General features: G+C 43.9%; 1 protein-coding gene across 1 annotated transcript; it reads right to left on the bottom strand.

Annotated features, from left to right (window-relative positions):
* Positions 1-1,395: 1,395 nt before the first annotated feature.
* On the bottom strand, positions 1,396-21,697 carry LOC120045486 (leucine-rich repeat-containing protein 3B-like). The gene is made up of 2 exons (XM_038990376.1): positions 21,497-21,697; positions 1,396-2,692 (listed from the first exon to the last, which is right to left on the bottom strand). The coding sequence occupies exon 2, from the start codon at positions 2,607-2,609 to the stop codon at positions 1,815-1,817; it is 795 nt and encodes a 264-aa protein (XP_038846304.1). The 5' UTR covers positions 2,610-2,692; positions 21,497-21,697; the 3' UTR covers positions 1,396-1,814.
* Between the last annotated feature and the right edge of the window lie 67 nt (positions 21,698-21,764).

The following is a 21,764-nucleotide window of genomic DNA, read 5'->3' as shown; positions in this document are numbered from 1 at the left end:
TTCCTCTCCTACAAAATTACACTGAGGGGAAATGGACATGCATTTCCTTGTGCCTGAGTCTGTCCAATTAGGCAGTTCATATCAACCACAGCAGCAACTGGACCAGCAGGTCGCAGCCCCTGCAATGCAGTTTGGAAAGCCCCAGGGAAACGTCCTTGGCAGACAGGCTGGCTCCCACCATGACGCCAGGCTCCCTCAGAGACACTAGAGGGAAGAGGAGGCACCCCAATAATCTAGACATAGCTTCCTATTCCTTGTCTCTTTTTATGTGTGATATGTCTGGGCTGTTTTCCTGATCACGTGACCTTAACCAGGACATTGACCATAACTAGATTATAGGCTATAACTAGGGCCCATAATTCATCCTAGTCAGTGCACATGGTCACCATTGCTCTTAATGGATCTGACATTTATCCCGTTCTTGTACTTATCAGTTGTATCTAAAGGGAGATAATCGAGAGTATTGGGACAGAGCCCAAGATTAGAATATCATTAGCATTTGCTGGTTTCTGAATGGCAGTCAGTGCTGCCAGCATTGTGAAGTTTGATTTTCAGCTATCAGGTAGACTGACGGACTGGACTGACTATGTCCTACACCCCTGGGTAACGATATGTTAGTCACAGTGTTTCCCTTGTCGAAGAACTACATCGCACTATCCCAAACAATCTCATTTATAATCTCTTTCTGTTTCTTGGAACCCACCACAAGGTTAATTCTGCTGAATAATACAACTCAGACAAGGGCAAGTAAATTTAAAAAGCCCTTCGCTTTCAAATATTAAACTGCTGAACGTGTGTATTAGCTCTTATTGCCAATTTTAGTCCCAGTGGACTCACAGTTTTGGAAGCATTGTGTTGCGCCAGCATGAGTGATTAACGCACTGTAAACCCCCACAGCAGGACCTTAATGTGCACTTTAAAACGCAAGGAAACAGAAAGGAACTAAAAGGAACACATTTTCTCCCACTTGGGATGATTTCTGTGTGAAGGATCATTGTGCCCTGGTGTGTAGGCAGGAATGTTTCTATACTGTACTGGCTGTTTCATTGTCTTGGTGAGAACAACAAAAGGTCGCTATATTACAGCTAGGACGGGTTTCCTGTACAACCCTTCGACTACACAGTGCATAACAGCAATGCAGCTTGTATGTATACTGTTTTATAGTGGTGTGTGGATCAATCAGATCTCTGAGCCTTTTACCGGTTGGAGCATTTCATTGATTAATGATTGATGTGTATCATTCTAGTACAGTGGCCTGAACACATAATCGGCAGATTCAACTGATGGTCCAGTTGACATATGCACATACATTTGCTTAGTTTCTTGGGAGGTAAAATAAGACCATTTGCACCAACAATAATTTAAAAAAAGAAACCCATGGAATACATTGTTTTATTGTAAAGAACTACATTTCACCGTTTATAGACTGCGTATACTATATGGATGTTGTATGGAAAACAATAATTGTACATGGAGTGACAGAGTTGTTCATAGTGTGTGTTGCTATCCTGTTGTGCTGTTTGATGTGGCCAAAGGACCCTTCACAGGCCCCATTTTGATAATGGCCCACTCCTGGTTCAATTATTAATCTGGGTTACGTACGGTGCCCAGGTCTGGATGGGCTTCCTGCATATATGGACACAAATCCTAGTGCCGCTGTGGCACCCAACTAAAAGCCAGACAGAACTCTCCTTGGCTGGCACTGAATGGCCTGAAGTGTGGGTGCAGCCAGGTTACGTCCCTATAATAACCACCTCCTCTGGCAGACTTAGCCCTCCAGCCTAAGCTCCCCTCTGGGTTCTCCTGGTCCTGGGCTATACCATAGTGCTGACGGTAGAAGAGGCCTCGGACGGGCCCGGCTTGGTGGGCAGAGACTTGAGGTACTCCAGGTGGCGGCGGGCGTCCTCAGTGTTGTGCCGAACGTAGTAGACCAGGTAGGAGATGACCATGGTGAACCAGCCGAACATGGTGACCAGCATGGCCACATCCGTGGTCTTCTTCATCACCACGCACAGGTCCAGGTCCTGGGCCAGCAGGAAGGGCACACCCTCCGCCCCCACGTTGGGCGGATCCGACGTCTCGCACACGATGCCCGTCAGCGAGAGGGGCTCCAGGTCAATGTGGGGCATGGACATCTGCAGGCTGCAGTCGCAGTGCCACGGGTTATTGGTCAGGTTGGCGCGCGCCCGCAGCCCCTCGAAGGCCTCAGGGTTAATGTTGACCAATTTGTTGGAAGACAAGTCCAGGAAGGTGAGCGAGGGCCCCAGGCTCCTGAAGGCCCCTCGCTCCAGCTTGGCCAGCTCGTTGTTGGAGAGGTCCAGCTCGCTGAGCAGGGGCAGACCCTGGAAAGCATTGCTGGGGACCTCGGTGAGCAGGTTGAAGTCCAGGTAGATGTGCCGTGTGTCATTGGGTAGGTCCTGGGGGATCTCCGTGAGACGCAGGTTGCTGCAGCGCACCGTCTTTCCACGGCCGTCGCTCTCAGAGCAGTAGCAGCCCTGGGAGCAGCTGGTGGCGGCGTGGTGGAAGCAGGTCATCAGCACCACGCTGTGCAGCAGCAGACACATGACCACCGAATGGCGCAGTAGCCAGCCGCTCGCCAGCAGGTGCATGGTGGGATATGGGCATGCTCCAGGGAAGACCAACGAGGGCGAAGGGGCAGAGCCAGTGTCAACCCCCCCAATAGCTGTCAAGCCTATGGAGAAACAGGAAGCAGGATTGGTGGAGGGAGACAACACAACCCACTGATAGGAGAGGTACAATTGTTGCAATTGGTCACCAACCATATAAAACATTTATTATAAATAGATGTGTTACTTCAAATACAGATGCAGGATAACTAGCATAACTGTGGTGAGGAGGCAGAGGGGATCTTGCGGTCTTGTTCAGCACAGTTGGCTGACTAAACCATGTTTATACTTACAGCTTTATGGAAAACATAAGGATCGAAAAGTGCCCTCACACTGGCAAAAACACACAAGTAAAAAGTGCTTTGGTGTCAGTGTGACTGATAATTGACATCCCTGCAGTGCTGGCCTATTTCGGCAAGTAGCCTAGTGGTTAGAGCGTTGGCCTAGTAACCGAAAGGTTGCAAGATCGAATCCCCGAGCTGACAAGGTAAAAATATGTTGTTCTGCCCCTGAACAAAGCAGTTAACCCACTGTTCCTAGGCCGTCATTGAAAATAAGAATTTGTTCTTAACCGACTTGCCTAGTTAAATAAAGGTCAAATAAAGTTTAACTTTTTTCTTTTCTTCAGTGCATCAAATTGAATCAAGCTCCATTTATAAAGCACATTTCAGACATTGAGTGCAACAAAATGTGCTTTACCAGGGAAAAAACCCCCAATGAAAATAAAAGCTGAAATATTTACTACACAACAAAAATAAGACAACAACAAAAAGAATGACACTGAACAACTAAAAAGCACCCTGAGGAAAAGCTAAGCTAAAAATGAAGAGATCTCTTTTAAATATGCCCACAGTTTCAGCTCCCCTCAGGTTCTCTGGCAGGCTATTCCAGAGGCTGGGGGCATAATAACCTCTCCATGCTTCTTGGTCCTAGGCTTTGGGATAGTTAGAAGGCCAGTGCCAGATGACCTGAGGGACCTACTGGGTCCATAACTTAAAAGCATGTCTGACATGTATTGGGGTGCACAATCGTGGATTGATTTAAAAACCAATAGAAGAACCTTAAAATGATTCTAAAACTAACAGGCAGCCAGTGCAGAGACCTTAACACCAGTGTAATGTGTGCGCTCTGTCTGGTCTTGGTCAGTACCCGTGCTGCAGCATTTTGTATGTTTTTCAGTTGACCAATGGCTTTCTTGGGAAGACCAGACAGGAGAGCATTAAAAGTAGTCAAGCCTGCTTGTAATAAAAGCATGGATGATTGATAGGTGAGAATTATCTGTTAATTGAATGATTAGAATATTCCGCCCTGAAACATAATTGTATGGAATTGATTAGAATGTATAAAATCATAATCAATAAATGTGTAGTCCTAGTCAGAATTAGGGTAAAGACAATATGTCTTTATGGTATTTTAAACACAGACTGTCTGAGCTTGGTGCCGACCTGACTAGAGATTTGGGAGAGAACGGGGAGTACGTGTCAAGGACAAGGTCACTAATCTCTGTCGGCTGGGTAGCAGGACATAGCAGTGTGTGCGTATGGTTGTGTGTATGTGGGTGCGTATGGTTGTGTGTATGTGTGGGCGTGAGAAGTCAGTATAAAATTAATTGTTTTGTATTCTTGACTTTAGAACGTTCCCGTGAATAAACCTTTTTCACTATTTTAGCTGGGCCTCCGTCTGTTTCATTCGACCAGGATCTTACAAATTCTGGTTTGCAGACTGAGGAATATAATTAAATTGGGTTATGTACCTTGAGAACAAAATTCTCTTAACAATGAGTCTGACTGTATCAGTCAGAGAGAAACAGCTGCACCGTGGCAATGTGGTAAAAAGCTATTTTGGTCACATTCCTAATGTGTGATTTGAAATTGAGTTCAGAATCTAAAATAACAACTATCTTGATTGCGCATGAATTAAAATGTGCAGCCAGATTCCCTCTCAGTGCTTTGGCTCCAACAATAAGTACCTCGGCCTTGTTTTGTGAGCAATCCAAGTATTTTAAATCACTAAAACAGTCGAAAAATGTATCCGTGGAGTTAAAATCCTCTGGTGATACAGAAATGTAAAGTTGTGTATCGTCTGCGTAGCAGTGAAAATCAATGCTGTGCTTTCTGATGACGCTGCCAAGGGATAACATCAGTGGCGGTCAGTGCCGTTTAAGATGGAGGATGATTTTTTTTTTTTTATGAGCATGGCCTTATTTCTATTAAAGCATGACTGTCATTCATATTCCATTCACCCAGCTCAATGTAACCCATCGTTTGTATACCCATCACAAGGTTGCTACAGCCTAGCCAATGAATGACAGTTTACAATGTAGGTGCAGACAGGTCGAAACACAAATTTGAGGTGACAGTGACATTCAATACCGCCTTGCACACTCCTGCCAGCATCTAGCTGATATACGGTGTAATCATTAGTCCAACAGTTGCAAACAAGAGTTTCTATTGGACAAATTCAGGTATGTTTATCCCCATTTTGTTCCGTTTGCTTCCTTTTAAGAATCGTTTTAACATAAACGGTGGAATGAATACACCCCATATCACACATAAACAAAGTTCACTTTCATAGCTACCACGTGGTATTCCTTCTCGCATCTATGCAATCTCCTCTCACCTCTTCCCTTCGATTGTGGACTTCAATGCACAACACATCAGCTGTATGTGACCAGGCAACAAAAAAAAACACTACACACAACTAACATTGTTGTCACCATACTAGCTAAAGTAACGTCATAGTCAGCATAGCTAACAGAACTAACGATAATGGCGCCTGAGGAGATGGCTGCTGTTTTACAGTCCCCTAACCAAATTGTGCTATTGTGTGTGTTTTTTCGCGTTATTTGTAACTTATTTTGTACATAATGTTTCTGCCACCGTCTCTTATGACCGAAAAGAGCTTCTAGATATCACGACAGCGATTACACACCCTGTACTGGAAGAAGATTTTTTTTCTTTAACGAGACGGATGCGAAGGATTTACTCCCGACAAGGCCCTCATCCCAGTCATTCGCAGGAGAAAGAGACAGAGATATCTGGGACGCATGTCTGGGTGCCTTGTAAGGATTCGACGGCGAGTGGGTAATCTTTCTTTACCATTGGTACTATTAGCCAACGTACAATCATTTGATAATAAAATAGACGAACTACGAGCACGTATATCCTACCAAAGGGACATTAAAAACGGTAATATCTTATGTTTCACCGAGTCGTAGCTGAACGACGACATGAATAACATACAGCTGTCGTGTTTTACGCTTTTTCGGCAGGATAGAACAGCAACCTCTGATAAGACAAGGGGTCAAAGGAAGTATCGAGGTTTTGCTCGCCTGAGGTAGAGTATCTCATGATAAGCTGTAGACCACACTATTTACCATTAGAGTTTTCATCTATATTCTTTGTAGCTGTCTATTTACCACCACAAACCGATGCTGGCACTAAGACCGCACTCAATGAGCTGTATACGGTCATAAGCAAACAGGAAAATGCTCATCCAGATGCGGCGCTCCTAGTGGCCGGGACTTCAATGCAGGGAAACTTAAATCTGTCTTACCAAATTTCTATCAGCATGTTAAATGTGCAACTAGAGTGGGAAAAAACAATGGACCACCTTTACTCCAAACACAGAGACACGTACAAAGCTCTCCCTCGACCTCCATTTGGCAAATGTGACCATTATTCTATCCTTCTGATCCTGCTTACAAGCAAAAACTAAAGCAGGAAGCACCAGTAACTCGGTCAATAAAAAAAGTGGTCAGATGAAGCAGATGCTAAGCTACAGGACTGTTTTGCTAGCACAGACTGGAATATGTTCCGGGATTATTCCGATGGCATTGAGGAGTACACCACATCAGTCATTGGCTTCATCAATAAGTGCATCGATGACGTCGTCCCCACAGTGACTTTACGTACATACCCCAACCAGAAGCCATGGATTACAGGCAACATCCGCACTGAGTTAAAGACTAGACCTGCCACTTTCAAGGAGCGGGACTAACCCGGAAGCTTATAAGAAATCCCGCTATGCCCTCCGACGAACCATCAAACAGGCAAAGTGTCAATACAGGACTAAGATTGAGTCGTACTACACTGGCTCATACGCTCGTCAGATGTGTCAGGGCTTGCGAACTATTACAGACTACAAAGTGAAACACAGCCACGAGCTGCCAAGTGACACGAGCCTACCAGTCAAACTAAATTACTTCTATGCTCGCTTCGAGGCAAATAACACTGACACTTGCATGAGAGCATCAGCTGTTCCGGACGACTGTGTGATCACGCTCTCCGTAGCTGATGTGAGTAAGACCTTTAAACAGTTCAACATTCACAAGGCAGCAGGGCCAGATGGATTACCAGGACGTGTACTCCGAGCATGCGCTGACTAACTGGCAAGTGTCTTCACTGACATTTTCAACCTGTCCCTGACTGAGTCTGTAATACCAACATGTTTCAAGCAGACCACCATAGTCCCTGTGCCCAAGAACACTAAGGTAACCTGCCTAAATGACTACCGACCCGTAGCACTCACATCTTGAGCCATGAAGTGCTTTGAAAGGCTGGTTATGGCTCACATCAACACCATTATCCCAGAAACCCTAGACCCACTCTAATTCACATACCGCCCTAACAGATCCACAGATGATACAGTCTCTATTGCACTCCACACTGCCCTTTCCCACCTGGACAAAATGAACACCTATGTGAGAATACTATTCATTGACTTATTCATTGACCTTAGTGTTCAACACTATAGTGCCCTCAAAGCTCATCACTAAGCTAAGGACCCTGGGACCTCCCTCTGCAACTGGATCCTGGACTTCCTGACAGGCCGCCCCCAGGTGGTAAGGGTAGGTAATAACATCCACCACGCTGATCCTCAACACGGGGGCCCCGCAGGGTGCGTGCTCAGTCTCCTCCTGTACTCCCTGTTCACTCATGACTGCATGGCCAACCCCATCATTAAGTTTACCAATTACACAACAGTGTTAGGCCTGATCACCGACAATGACAAAACAGCCTCTAGGCTGGAGGTCAGAGACCAGACCATGTGGTGCCAGGACAACAACCTCTCCCTTAACGTGATCAAGACAAAGGAGATGATTTTGGACTACTCGAAAAGGAGGAGCGAGCATGTCCCCATTCTCATCGACGGGGCTGTAGTGGAGCAGGTTGAGAGCTTCAAGTTCCTTGATGTCCACATCAACAACAAACTATCATAGTCCAAACACACCAAGACAGCCGTGAAGAGGGCACGACAAAGCCTATTCCCCCTCAGAAGACTGAAAAGATTTGACATGGGTCCTCAGATCCTCAAAAGGTTCTACAGCTGCACCATAGAGAGCATCCTGACTGGTTGCATCCCTGCCTGTTATGGCAACTGCTCGGCCTCCGACCGCAAGGCACTAGAGAGCAGTGCGTACGGCCCAGGACATCACTGGGGCCAAGCTTCCTGCCATCCAGGACCTTTATACCAGGCGGTGTCAGAGGAAGGCCCTAAAAATTGTCAAACGCTCCAGCCACCCTAATCATATACTGTTCTCTCTTCTACCGCACGGCAAGCGGTACCGGAGTGACAAGTCTAGGTCCAAAAGACTTAACAGCTTCTACCCCCAAGCCATAAGACTCCTGAACAGCTAATCAAATGGCTACCCAGTCTATTTGCATTGCCCCCCTCCCACCCCCATATTTACGCTGCTGCTACTCTGTTTATTATCTATGCATAGTCACTTTACCTCTACCTACATGTACATATTACCTCAACTAACTGGTGCCCCCACACATTGACTCTGTACCGGTACCCCCTGTATATAGCCTCGCTATTGTTATTTTACTGCCGCTCTTTAATTATTTGTTACTTAACACTTATTTTTCTTAAAACTGCATTGTTGGTTAAGGGCTTAAGGGCTTGTAAGTAAGATTTCCCTGTAAGTTCTACACCCGTTGTATTCTGCGCATGTGACAAATACAATTTTATTTGATTAACGAGTTAGTAAACCTGCTACAATCATGCAGTAATGTTACAGTGTACAGTCAGTAAGTAGTTACACTGGCGGGCCACAGTGGCAATACCTTTGTAAAACTAAAAGTATACCTTGACTTGGAAGAGTTCCAGCGTTGTGTTGGAAAGTCAAAGCCAACTAGCTAACATACCATCCCTCTGTTTGAGCAGGGTGTTTCAGTAAGCTAAACTAGCTAGCTGCATTTGCTAACTAAGTAAGTGCAACTGAAAAAAAGGACAAAAATCTATATTTCTCTCTTGCTTCTCCGTCATTTTGGAAGAAATGAATTTGTTCAAAACTGTTCAACTACTGTCTTCCTCTCTGAGTCAACTACTCACCACATTGTATGCACTGCAGTGCTAGCTAGCTGTAGTTTATGCTTTCAGTACTAGATTAATTACTTGATCCTTTGATTGGGTGGACAACATGTCAGTTCATGCTGCGAGAGCGCTGATAGGTTGGAGGACGTCCTCCGGAACGTAAGTCTATGGAAGGGCGTGAGAACCATGAGCCTCCTAGGTTTCGTATTGAAGTCAATGTACTCAGAGGAGGACGGAAGCTAGCTGTCCCATGGCTACACCATGATGCTACCCTACAGAGTGCTGTTGAGGCTACTGTAGACCTTCTTTGCAAAATAGTGTGTTTTAATCAATTATTTGGTGACGTGATTATATTTAGTATAAGTTTATCTAAAAAGGATAACTTCAATGTTTTACTATTTTTATTTCTATGAAAATCACTGAGGAGGATGGTCCTCCCCTTCATCCTCTGAGGAGCCTCCACTGGGTAACATATATAAACTGAACAGTACCGGACCCAAAAATCGATCCTTGTGAAATGCCACGTGATATGTATTTTCTCTGAGTTATGTTCACCAAGGATGACAAAAAAAAACAACTCTCAACCAGTTAAATAGGTCCTAAACTATTTTAGAACTGTACCGCAGAGACCAGCCCACCTCTCCAGTCTGTCCAGATGGACATAATGGTCAACAGTGTCGAATACAGCACTTAAATCTAAGAGAATAAGGACAGAGAGATGTTTGGTATCTGTGTTGGCTGTAAGATAATTTACCACTTCTAAGGCTGTGTGCAGATTGGAATGTTTCTCAAATACAGCTGGCACTTATAAAACAATTTAGCTGTTTGAACACCAGTTTCTCCAGAATTTTGCTTAAGAATGGAAGGTTGGAGATTGCTAAGAGCTGAAGAATCTAGATGACTTTTCTTCAGAAGGGGTTTCACCATAACAGTTTAGTGGAGTGGGGAAAGTGCATGTGAACAGGGAGTGATAAACAATAGCTTGCACTTCTTCAGATTTGCAATTAAAAACAGTTTTGAAGAAGAGGATAGGATCGAGAAGGCAGGTAGAAGGCTTAAGTTGAAATATCACTTTCCTGAGCATGTCTGTGTCAAACAGGGGAAATAAATCCATAGTCCCTTTGCGTGGTAAGCTAGGGTACATATCAAACTTCTCACTGGGTCTTGCTTGACTGATAAGAACCAAAATTAGGCTGGGTATCTCTGAAATATGCCGTAAACTCATCACATTTAGATGTGAAGGAAAGTTTACATAGGTTTGGGGGGGTATGATTTATCAGGCAATCAATTGTTGAGAAGAATTATTCTGATTAATAGTGATCAAGTTAGAAAAATTTGCCCCTCTGGCATTTCTAATTGCCTTGTTATATATGCCAAGTTGCTCTTTCAGAATATCATAATGGACCTGCAACGTTGACTTTATCCACTTCCGCTCTGCCTTAATGCAATTTATCTCTAATTTATTAGTTTCCTCACTCATCCAAGGGTGAGACCACATCTCTGTTTGGATGTGGTCTTTTTCAACTTTACTGGAGCATCAATAGTAGCCCTTAATTTGCTCTTAAAGTTAACAACTAAATCATCACAAGAGGGGGGCAGAATAGGTGGTGGAGTATTGTTCATACACAATCAAATCTGTAGGACCTTTAGAGGTAAAATAGCATTTCTTAATAATGCATTCAGTATTACCCTGTGCTATGGTAGTAAAGGTAGTACAAACGGTAGTAAAAAATACACAGTGATTATCAGATAAAGCAACATCAACAATATTGGATATGTCAATACAAAGCCCCTTGGTAATAACCAGGTCCAGAGTATGGCCGTGGTTATGGGTGGGCCCAGCAACATGTTGGATAAAGTCCATAGAGCTTAAAAGATTAATAAATTCAATGGCCTTGGAGTCAGTTTCTTGGTCAAGATGAATATTAAAATCACCCAACACAATGATTTTATCATAGTTCTCAAGGACAATATACAATAGTTCAGATAAATCAGTAAAGAAAGTGGGGCAGTGCTTTGATGACCTATACAGGGTTATGGCCAGCACTGGTGGCTGAGATTTAAACAGTATAGCATGATGCTCAAAAGACCCAAATATCACCAAACAAAATGTCCTTACAGCTGAGAGCATACGAAAAAATAGAGGCTGTCCTCACACCCTTTTTCCCTTTTCTGATAGAGTATGAAAAGCTGTAGTCCAGGGGGAGGCTTCAATAAGAGCGGCACTACAGTCTGATGACAGCCATGTTTCAACAAGGAACATGCAATCAACTTGGCATTCAGGGGCCTCCCGAGTGGCGCAGCGGTCAAATGCACTGCATCGGAGTGCTAGCTGCGTTACTACAGATCCTGGTTTGATACCGGGTTGTGTCGCAGCCGGCCGTGACCGGGAGACCCATGAGGCGACGCACAATTGGCCCATCTTTTCAGTGTCCTGAGGGGGAAAAGGTTTTGTCGTGACCTCTTCAGGACTGTCTTGGTATGTTTGGAACATGATAGTTCGTTGGTCATGTGGACATCAAGGAACTTGAAACTCTCGACCCGCTCCACTACAGCCTCGTCGATGTTAATGGGGGCCTGTTCGGCCCACATTTTCCTGTAGTCCACAATCAGCTCCTTTGTCTTGCTCACATTGAGGGAGAGGTTGTTGTCCTGGCACCACACTGCCAGTTCTCTGACCTCCTCCCTATAGGCCATCTCATCATTGTCGGTGATCAGGCCTACCACTGTTGTGTCGTCAGCAAACTTAATGGAGGGTGTTGGAGACGTGTTTGGCCACGCTGTCATGGGTGAACAGGGAATACAGGAGGGGACTAAGTACACACCCCTGTGGGGCCCCAGTGTTAAGGACCAGCATGGCAGTGCTGAGCTGTAGTCAATGAAAAGCATTCTCACATAGGTGTTCCTTTTGTCCAGGTGAGAAAGGGCAGTGTGATTGAGATTGCATCATCTGTGGATCTGTTGGGGCGGTATGCGAATTGGAGTGGGTCTAGGGTGTCCGGGAGGATGCTGTTGATGTGAGCCATGACCAGCCTTTCAAAGCACTTCATGACTACCGACGTGAGTGCCACGGGGCGGTAATCATTTAGGCAGGTTACCTTCGCTTACTTGGGCACAGGGACTATGGTGGTCTGCTTGAAACATGTAGGCATTACAGACTCGGTCAGGGAGAGGTTGAAAATGTCAGTGAAGACACTTGACAGTTGAGTACATGTCCTGGTAATCCGTCTGGCCCAGCGGCTTTGTGAATGTTGACCTGTTTAAAGGTTTTGTTCACATCGGCTACTGAGAGCGTTCAGTGCCACAACTGTGTTCAGTAGGCTAATCCATAAACTGTTTACGCACTCAGAACCGGGGTCAGTGCAAACAACACTGAGCTAACAACTTGTTAATGAGTCCTGTAATTTACACTTTTTATTTAGCATGTAAGCTTCTAAAAAAATAATCTGTCCTTTTACCCTAACACCCTTCATTAATACCTGAACACCAACCATCTGCTATCCCATTACTAATCCTCTTAAGGAAAAACTCACTTAACATCAATGGAATGTAATTGTATTTTGGCCACCCAACAGCATTGTAAGGCTACATGCTAAAGCTAAAAAAGGCAACAAGGGCAACCCAAACAGCCTTAGCATGTTGTGCTAGCAGCTATATCCTCTCCTGTAAAAATAATTTAACTTAAACTCTCGGACTTCGGCTGGTTCTTTAAAATGGCTGGAGACCATAGCAAGATCCATTTACCAAGATTTAACAAATGAAATCGATCTCTAAGTACCTCTTAGGATCACATGACCGGGGGAGTCGTCTAAGGGACGCATCCTAATGAGTCTCATTGCAATAGGCCAGACCAGTTGAAAGTTCAAGACCGTCCCGATCAGCCCTGACCTCCTTCTTTCAAAAGACACTCAGATGATTATCCCCATTTCTTTATTAAAGCCAAACAAAGAAGATATAGTGGAAAAGCAGTGACTACAGATAAGACAAAATGCTCAAGGATATGAAAAGGATGCCTAAAGTGTTACTGTGTAAGAAAAGCAGTGGTTTTCCCACCATGATCCATGCTGCCCTGATGAGGTGGAGCTGTGGGGAACCAAGGAAACTGAACACATGAGGAGAGAGAGAGAAAAAGAGAGATCTGAGGAAAATAGGTAACACGACAATGGAGAAGAACACAGAGGAAGGCCCACTGAAAAGAGATTAATGAGATGCATTGGAGGAAAGAGGGAGATATTAGCATGTCATGAGCTGAGGAGGACAGCTGTTAATGAAAAGCGGAGGTTGGAGGGATGACGGAGGGAAGGATGTGGTGATGGAGAGACGAAAGTGAGTGAGGGAAAAAGCTATGGGCCAACAAGAGGAGAGAAAGAGAGCAACACCAACCTCATTAAATCAAATGATCAATAAAATCAGGTTAAGCTATAAAGACATCAACAACCCAACTATAAATTACCTCTCCTGCTTTTAAATTTACGCTGTGCTCAAGACAAGTGCCCAGAGATCCGTTTTGGCAGTTCATAAATTGACTGCAGTCAATGTTAGAATAATAGGCTACATCTCAGGCACCAAGTGCGCAAGAGCAATAATTTAGATAGGTCCTAAATTTGCGTCATAACTCAGCAAAACCATTATAATCGTGAAGGAATAGAACTACAATGTCCTCAAAGCAAAGGATTGTCAAAGTTGTTCAAGTATTATTTTGTTGTGATTGTTCATTGTATTATCATTCTGTCCAGACAACCAATGATAGACAAGTTAGGCCTATGTAGGTCATGAGGATGAGACAGAAAGGGAGGTGAGGAGAGAGGAAGCACAGAAGAACAAATACAGCTGTGAGGGAAATATCTCAATGTTATGTTGAGATGCAGACACTTAAATATGAGTCTAACCATAATTACCATGCTCTCCCAACTCTGTTCCTATCCACCCCAATTATGAACACATTTCGGTCGGTTTAGGGACTCAGATTATTGTTGCCTGATTTCCATTGAAAGCCTTCATGCATTTATTCCCAGAATTATACACTGCTCAAAAAAATAAAGGGAACACTTAAACAACACAATGTAACTCCAAGTCAATCACACTTCTGTGAAATCAAACTGTCCACTTAGGAAGCAACACTGATTGACAATAAATTTCACATGCTGTTGTGCAAATGGAATAGACAACAGGTGGAAATTATAGGCAATTAGCAAGACACCCCCAATAAAGGAGTGGTTCTGCAGGTGGTGACCACAGACCACTTCTCAGTTCCTATGCTTCCTGGCTGATGTTTTGGTCACTTTTGAATGCTGGCGGTGCTTTCACTCTAGTGGTAGCATGAGACGGAGTCTACAACCCACACAAGTGGCTCAGGTAGTGCAGCTCATCCAGGATGGCACATCAATGCGAGCTGTGGCAAGAAGGTTTGCTGTGTCTGTCAGCGTGGTGTCCAGAGCATGGAGGCGCTACCAGGAGACAGGCCAGTACATCAGGAGACGTGGAGGAGGCCGTAGGAGGGCAACAACCCAGCAGCAGGACCGCTACCTCCGCCTTTGTGCAAGGAGGTGCACTGCCAGAGCCCTGCAAAATGACCTCCAGCAGGCCACAAATGTGCATGTGTCAGCATATGGTCTCACAAGAGGTCTGAGGATCTCATCTCAGTACCTAATGGCAGTCAGGCTACCTCTGGCGAGCACATGGAGGGCTGTGCGGCCCCACAAATAAATGCCACCCCACACCATGACTGACCCATCGCCAAACCGGTCATGCTGGAGGATGTTGCAGGCAGCAGAACGTTCTCCACGGCGTCTCCAGACTCTGTCACGTCTGTCACATGTGCTCAGTGTGAACCTGCTTTCATCTGTGAAGAGCACAGGGCGCCAGTGGCGAATTTGCCAATATTGGTGTTCTCTGGCAAATGCCAAACGTCCTGCACGGTGTTGGGCTGTAAGCACAACCCCCACCTGTGGACGTCGGGCCCTCATACCACCCTCATGGAGTCTGTTTCTGACCGTTTGAGCAGACACATGCACATTTGTGGCCTGCTGGAGGTCATTTTTCAGGGCTCTGGCAGTGCACCTCCTTGCACAAAGGCGGAGGTAGCGGTCCTGCTGCTGGGTTGTTGCCCTCCTACGGCCTCCTCCACGTCTCCTGATGTACTGGCCTGTCTCCTGGTAGCGCCTCCATGCTCTGGACACTACGCTGACAGACACAGCAAACCTTTTTGCCACAGCTCGCATTGATGTGCCATCCTGGATGAACTGCACTACCTGAGCCACTTGTGTGGGTTGTAGACTCCGTCTCATGCTACCACTAGAGTGAGAGCACCGCCAGCATTCAAAAGTGACCAAAACATCAGCCAGGAAGCATAGGAACTGAGAAGTGGTCTGTGGTCACCACCTGCAGAATCACTCCTTTTTTGGGGGTGTCTTGCTAATTGCCTATAATTTCCACCTTTTGTCTATTCCATTTGCACAACAGCATGTGAAATTTATTGTCAATCAGTGTTGCTTCCTAAGTGGACAGTTTGATTTCACAGAAGTGTGATTGACTTGGAGTTACATTGTGTTGTTTAAGTGTTCCCTTTATTTTTTTGAGCAGTGTATATTATAGTACTGGTGCTTGCCTAGCCAGCCATGTGTTAGAGAAACAGGAACACACGTTTTCGTTAGAGGCCTTATACGGTTCAAACAATAACAAAGTGCGCCACCCAGCCACTGTTTTAGTAAAGAGCGGAGGGATGGGCTGGAGAAATTGAACCACTCTCAAATGTATAGACAGACCTATGAATCCAAGGACTGACCATGCTTAATATCATTTTTCACCCCAAGAACCAAATGGGTACATATCCTTCATTTAAAAGTCAAAAAAATGTATTTAGCAATTTTGAACCTTTAAGCAGAACATAATTTTGATTAATCGACATGGCAATTTAGAGCTGCAGGAATGAATTTCCATTTTGAACTTGACCCCTGTGGTATCAACTAAAATTGAAGCAATAATTAAAGGATTAATAATCAAGTTTATTATTTAAGTTCACTTTGAAGGGTATTCTGACATACAATAAATGTATAAATATAAATATTTTTTAGGCTATTAATCTACTATTTTTTACCTACATACAAATATTTGACCTGCACCTTTTCTTTGGTGTAATAGTCACTATTCTCATTGTAAGCAACAAGCGTGTCAATAATAAACTCTTACTGAGTGTAGGCTAGACCAATGCCTCCTGGGGAATTGATAGCCTATCGAAGTTAGTCTTCTATCTTGTCAGGCTAAATACCGTAGGTAATAAGCTACTGTTTGTCCCATTCTTCAACAAGCATTTATGGAGCCTGAATGTATTAAACAAGCTGCAGTTATTTCCACAATCATAAAAGCCTTATAGTAGCCTATATCACCGCATGCTGTGTTTATTAACAGTAGATGTAAACGTATGTCTATGAAATGCATGCATTTTGAATAACATGCAGAAAAGCATTACTTACATCTTTAACGTTCTCCCCCTCCTTCGCATGGCGTGTGACACTCAACAGAATCACTTTAGTTTCAAGACGCCCACTTTCAAATCTTCAAAATAGATCATTATTCATTCCACTCCAAACTGGAATTCGGTCACTATTTTCGGTCGCTTCCATGGGGTCCTCTGTTGCATATCGCCAAACCAACGGCGCGCAATGCATCTTGAATTGAGTGCTTGCTCAATGCAGCTTTTTAGTTTCCACGCAACCAGAAAACTAACATTGCTGTAGCCATCAGGAAATTGGCAGGGACACAACACGCGAGTGTACGACGCCTATGGAGGGTTTCATCCAAGTGTGATCCTGCCAATTATGACAAATAATTATAGTGCAAGTGCAGCCACGGAGCGGAATATATTTTAGACACTGAAAAGACAGCGTTTGGCTACTGACAGCTGAAATCATTGTCCTAAGTGGGCACATAATAATGAAACTCCATTTGTTTGGTATTATACTCTTGTCTTCCAAGAGCTTGTGTTTTGACCAACCGTTTACGGATTTGAATATATATTTGAGTTGTATTAGAACACACACACATACAGACACACTCACTCATTGATTCTTTAACAATCTAACTTATAAATGCCTCATGAGCTTAGTTCAACTGTCATTCCCCATCAGAGCCCAAGATATAAGCTTGTGGCTCTCCAATATTTGTAAATGAAGTCAATGTAAACAAACAGTGTATAGCTTCAAAACATGGTTCAAACTATCATTTTCATCTCATGGTCAGTCCTTCCATCCATAGGTCCATCTATACATTTGAGTGGTTACAGCCCCATCTCTGAGCTAATTACCAAAACACTGGCTTTGTTATCGTTTGAACTGGAGATTGCCCTTTTAAGAAAGTGGGGTTTGACTAATCATGTTTGATCTGCAGGTTATTGTTCCAGTACTGTGTTGCCAGTGCTGTCTCCGGGCCTCTTCCTGTGTGTTGCCAACCGATAAGGAAGCCATCCAATCAAAACCACACTGTGATAACAGACACAGGCTGGGGCCCAAGAGTGGCTGCCAAGCAAAAAGGGTATTAATGGAATTTAAATCAATCAAAACACCCCATGTAAGTCCCCCTCAATGTCTCCTCAAACCATCAAATCAGTGTCAATGACAGGATGTGTGTGTGTAACTGAGTTACGAATGTATGTTGCTTTTACAAAATAGCTCAAGAATAGACTTGATAGGAATTAATTTGTGTTTTATCACCCGGGAAGACTAAAGATGCTATTGTGTATGTATTGGCCACATAATTACAGTGCTCAGCGAGAGTGGATTATGCTGCTTTTCCTCGTCAATTAGGTACGGATTAGATACGAGGATGAGCATATGAAGATGAAACAGCAGAAAATGCGACTAGTTTCTTATCATCGACAGGAGACGCGTCCCAAATGGCACCCTATTCCCTGTATGGTGCACTACATAGGGAAAAGGGTGCCATTTGGGATGCAGACAGAGGGGAGAGGAGGAGATAGCAGCACTTCCAGTCAGTCAAATGCCTTGCCTTCATCTTCTGCATGCAGCATCAGATTACTTCAAACGGCCCGCAATGGTGGACGTATGCATTCTGCATTAACAGAGTGTACCAAACAGTGGAGGCCGCTGAGGGGAGGACGGCTCATAATAACATCTGGAACGGAGCAAATGGAATGGCATCAAACACCTGGAAACCAAGTGTTTGATGTTATTGATACTGTACCTTCCCACTTATTCCACTCCAGCCATTACCACCTGCCTGCCCTCCCCAATTAAGGAGCCACCAACCTCCTGTGATACCTAATACTGATAGACTACACTCCAAGTGCTCCAACTCCTTCAAGTGAATCAAAGTTAATTCTCCCCTCTTTGATCCAATCAGCTGAGCCTCTAAGGAGGAAAAGTTGCCTGGATCGCTTCCATCAACATGGTGGTGCTGGAGTGCTGCTAAGTGTGAACTCAGCTGAGGTGCATACTGAAGTTGCTGTAATGTATTAACAATGGAATGTGAACGTTGTGCCAAGATTAGCGAGGCTACGCTTCGCTCTCTCTGGCACAAGAACAAAAGGAGAGTAATTAATGAGATCCAGGGTCTGTGGTCCTCCCCTCTGTCTCTCTCTCTCTGTCAATCTTCCTTTCTCTCACTCTGCTTGTCCCTCTCTGTCTCTTTGTCTCTTTCTCACCCTCTCTCTCTTTCTCTCTGTCTCCTCACTGCTCCCAGCTCACTCCAAGATCAAAGCCGTGGCTTGTCTTTGTGAGCATGACAGTACTTCCAACTTATTTATTTCCCTGGCAGTTAATTTAAAAAAAAATCTAAAGCGACAAGAGTATATAAAAATAATTCCCCCCACCACCTTGGGGAACAGAGTTACTGCAGGTCAGCCTATCTGTGAGGAACGCTTGCATCAAAGTCTACAATGCAATTAAACAATGCACCTCACTGTGGAAATTGGACATAGTTATACTTAGTTTCCTTTGAGTTGTTATATGAAATGAATTCCCCATGGTGGCATTGAGCAATCTGAGTCTTTTTCCAAATGTGATAGAAATAAGCCATAGAACTAGAATTACACTGACAATGTCAGTTACCATGTCAGCCATATTGAGTGTAAGGCTGTGGTCAAAGGGGCTTTACCCGTTCTAATAATTCTATATTTATATGGGATAGATCAACCTTGTTCCTAAACAGTTGATCATATCTCAGGAGGATTCCTTCATCACAAGGGAAATTCTCAGTGCGCTATATGACAAGCTTATGAAAACGTTATTCAAATTTCTGCAGATATGACGTGAGAAGCATTGGCAATCAGGGTCGGGGTCAATTTATTTGAAGGCAGTCAGCTCAGAAAGTAAACTGAAATTACAATTCAATAATTGAAACAAGAGCATTTATTTTCAATGACTTCTCAATAAACTGAAAAGTAGAACCTATTTAATTAAAATCACTTCCTGAATTGACTGCCTTTAATTCGAATTGACCCCAACCCTGTCGGCGATGTAAAAATGATAGAGACCCGAATGGATTTGTGAATCAAGTGTTGGTGTCTGATAGTTTGTAAAGGGCATGTGGAGATGGGGATTCGATTGACACAGACATGACGACACACGGACACATCCACTCAGACTGTCTAATTTAGCTTCATCTCCCTCCGAGCCTCAGTCAGACATAATCCGTCAACAGGAGTGGAGGGAAAAAAATTGGAATGTGTCAAAATCAATGCAAACCAACATCTGATTTTTCACTTCCATGTTGTGGCCTTGTTGAAATCCAGTCAAAGCACTCATGTTCTGTTTAACTAGTGCGACAACACTAGCTAATGGACTTACATTTACTGGGCTGGTTTCAGTATGGGGCTATTATCTAAAGAGTGACTGAGGTTGTAGGCTAGTGCACAGTACCTCAAAGGTGAAATTATTATGGTAACCGTTGCCATCGCCTGGCCCTGTTTCCTAATGCCCTTTCATTATGATTAATATTTCTCACCCTCTCATTGTGTCAAGCGTATTCACAAAGGGAGGCAGGGAGGGGCATACACTTCAAAGGTCACTGCATGCGTACCTCTCCAAATATACTTCTTCTGGGAGTGACTTGGTCAAAACAGGAAAGGGACTTCAAATGTTGTCAGGTCAGATTTCAGGATGTATTAACTTTGCATATGATATTGGATATTTATCTATTTACAATGTTGTGTCACATCCGGCCGTGATTGGGAGTCCCATAGGGCGGTGCACAATTGGCCCAGCATCTTCCGGGTTTGACTGTGGTAGGCCGTCATTGTAAATAAGAATTTGTTCTTAACTGACTTGCCTAGTTAAATAAGGGTTCAATAAAACACATTTTTTATTTTACTATCTACATGAGTCAATAAGTGAAGACCCTCATGTGAACTGAATTACATTTTTACACACACTGAACATTTTTAATAGACATTTCTGACATGCTTCACAACTGCTCAGTAAAACGCTTTTGGAGAGTTCATTGCAAGCAGATGCTTAAAAAACGCTTCTCTACCTCTATCCCAAGAACCACTATCCTTGTCTGACAGAGGACATCAAGCAACTCGAGATCCCTGTTAGACAGCTATCCGCAGATCTGCGACAAATCCTGTTTCCGTCTCCCCTGCTGCCACAACAGTCGGACTGCATCAAGGCCCCCAAAACACACCATCAATAAGTAAACAGGAAGGGAGGCAGGCAGCGAGTGTCCATCTCACTTCATTACCAATGTGCCTCTTCAACTTCAAATGGGCTTCTATTTTCAGATGCTTAGCGTGCTTGTGTACTCTGAAGTCTACCCCTTGGTCTGTGTCTGTGAGAGACTGTGTGTATGTATGTATGTATGTGTGTGTGTTTTTGTGTTTGTGTATGTGTGTCTGTGATTGTGTGGGTGTTTGTCCCTCTAGTATTGGTTCATTCAGAAAGTGGATAGTCTGTTGTACTGATTGACAGCAATCACACACTTTTCCACTGAGTATACAAAGTCTCACTGCACCACTTTATACACGGACAGGCCAGCCAAGGTGCATCATTAATCATGCAGTTAATTTACAGCTGCTAGGTTATCCTTAAGGACTATTAACAAATTAGCATCTTAGAGTTTCTCTTGAGTATGCAGTCTGCGTCATATCTGTGAATCTACAGTATTTTGTGTAGCACAGGAGGTTGGACCTTAATTGGGGAGGACAGGCACATGGTAATGGCTGGAGGGGAATTGGTGGCATGGTATCAAATACATCAAACATATGGTTCCATGTGTTTCATGCCATTCCATTTACTCCTTTCCAGACATTATTATGAGCCGTCCTCCCCTCAGCAGCCTCCACTGTTGTGTATGTAGAACCAGCCATATATACAGTACTGTATTATGTGGGTCACAGCATCATCCAGTATAGTCTACACTATAGTTCTCATATGAAATAAAACATTGCCAAGAGTTTGACATATTCATTCTTAGCAGGAAAACAAACCAACAGGGACATGAAGCCATGGCCACCGCCTACTAGTGAGATAAACCCATTTAGTACTGAGGGGCCTTGAGCCATGGGTTAAATAATTCAAACGTTTTTGACAAACCTGTAAGGCAAAAAGGGCTCCCTCTCCTGGTCAGGCAGCACTCACAGTAGGAAACAAACTCACTCTCTGAAGATTATTTGAAGGCTTCAACAGTATGATGACATGTTAACTAAACATTGGAATACAATTTCTGGTCATTTGCACTCATGCAAAGATAATGTCCCTCTCCTTACTATCTAAAGAACAAGTGCCTAAAGTCCCTGTCAAGCGATCCAGTACCTTTCTTTAATTCTACAGCTAATGTATTGACCCTGAATCAAACGGAAAT

Source organism: Salvelinus namaycush, chromosome 4 (assembly GCF_016432855.1).
Source record: "Salvelinus namaycush isolate Seneca chromosome 4, SaNama_1.0, whole genome shotgun sequence".
Classification (NCBI taxonomy): domain Eukaryota; kingdom Metazoa; phylum Chordata; class Actinopteri; order Salmoniformes; family Salmonidae; genus Salvelinus; species Salvelinus namaycush.
Note: the sequence above shows the minus strand (reverse complement) of the source record. Positions and strands in the feature narration are given on the sequence as shown.

Bases quoted from the DNA above. Each gene is read 5' to 3' on its own strand.
- LOC120045486 (XM_038990376.1), bottom strand. From the start codon at position 2,609: ATGCACCTGCTGGCGAGCGGCTGGCTACTGCGCCATTCGGTGGTCATG.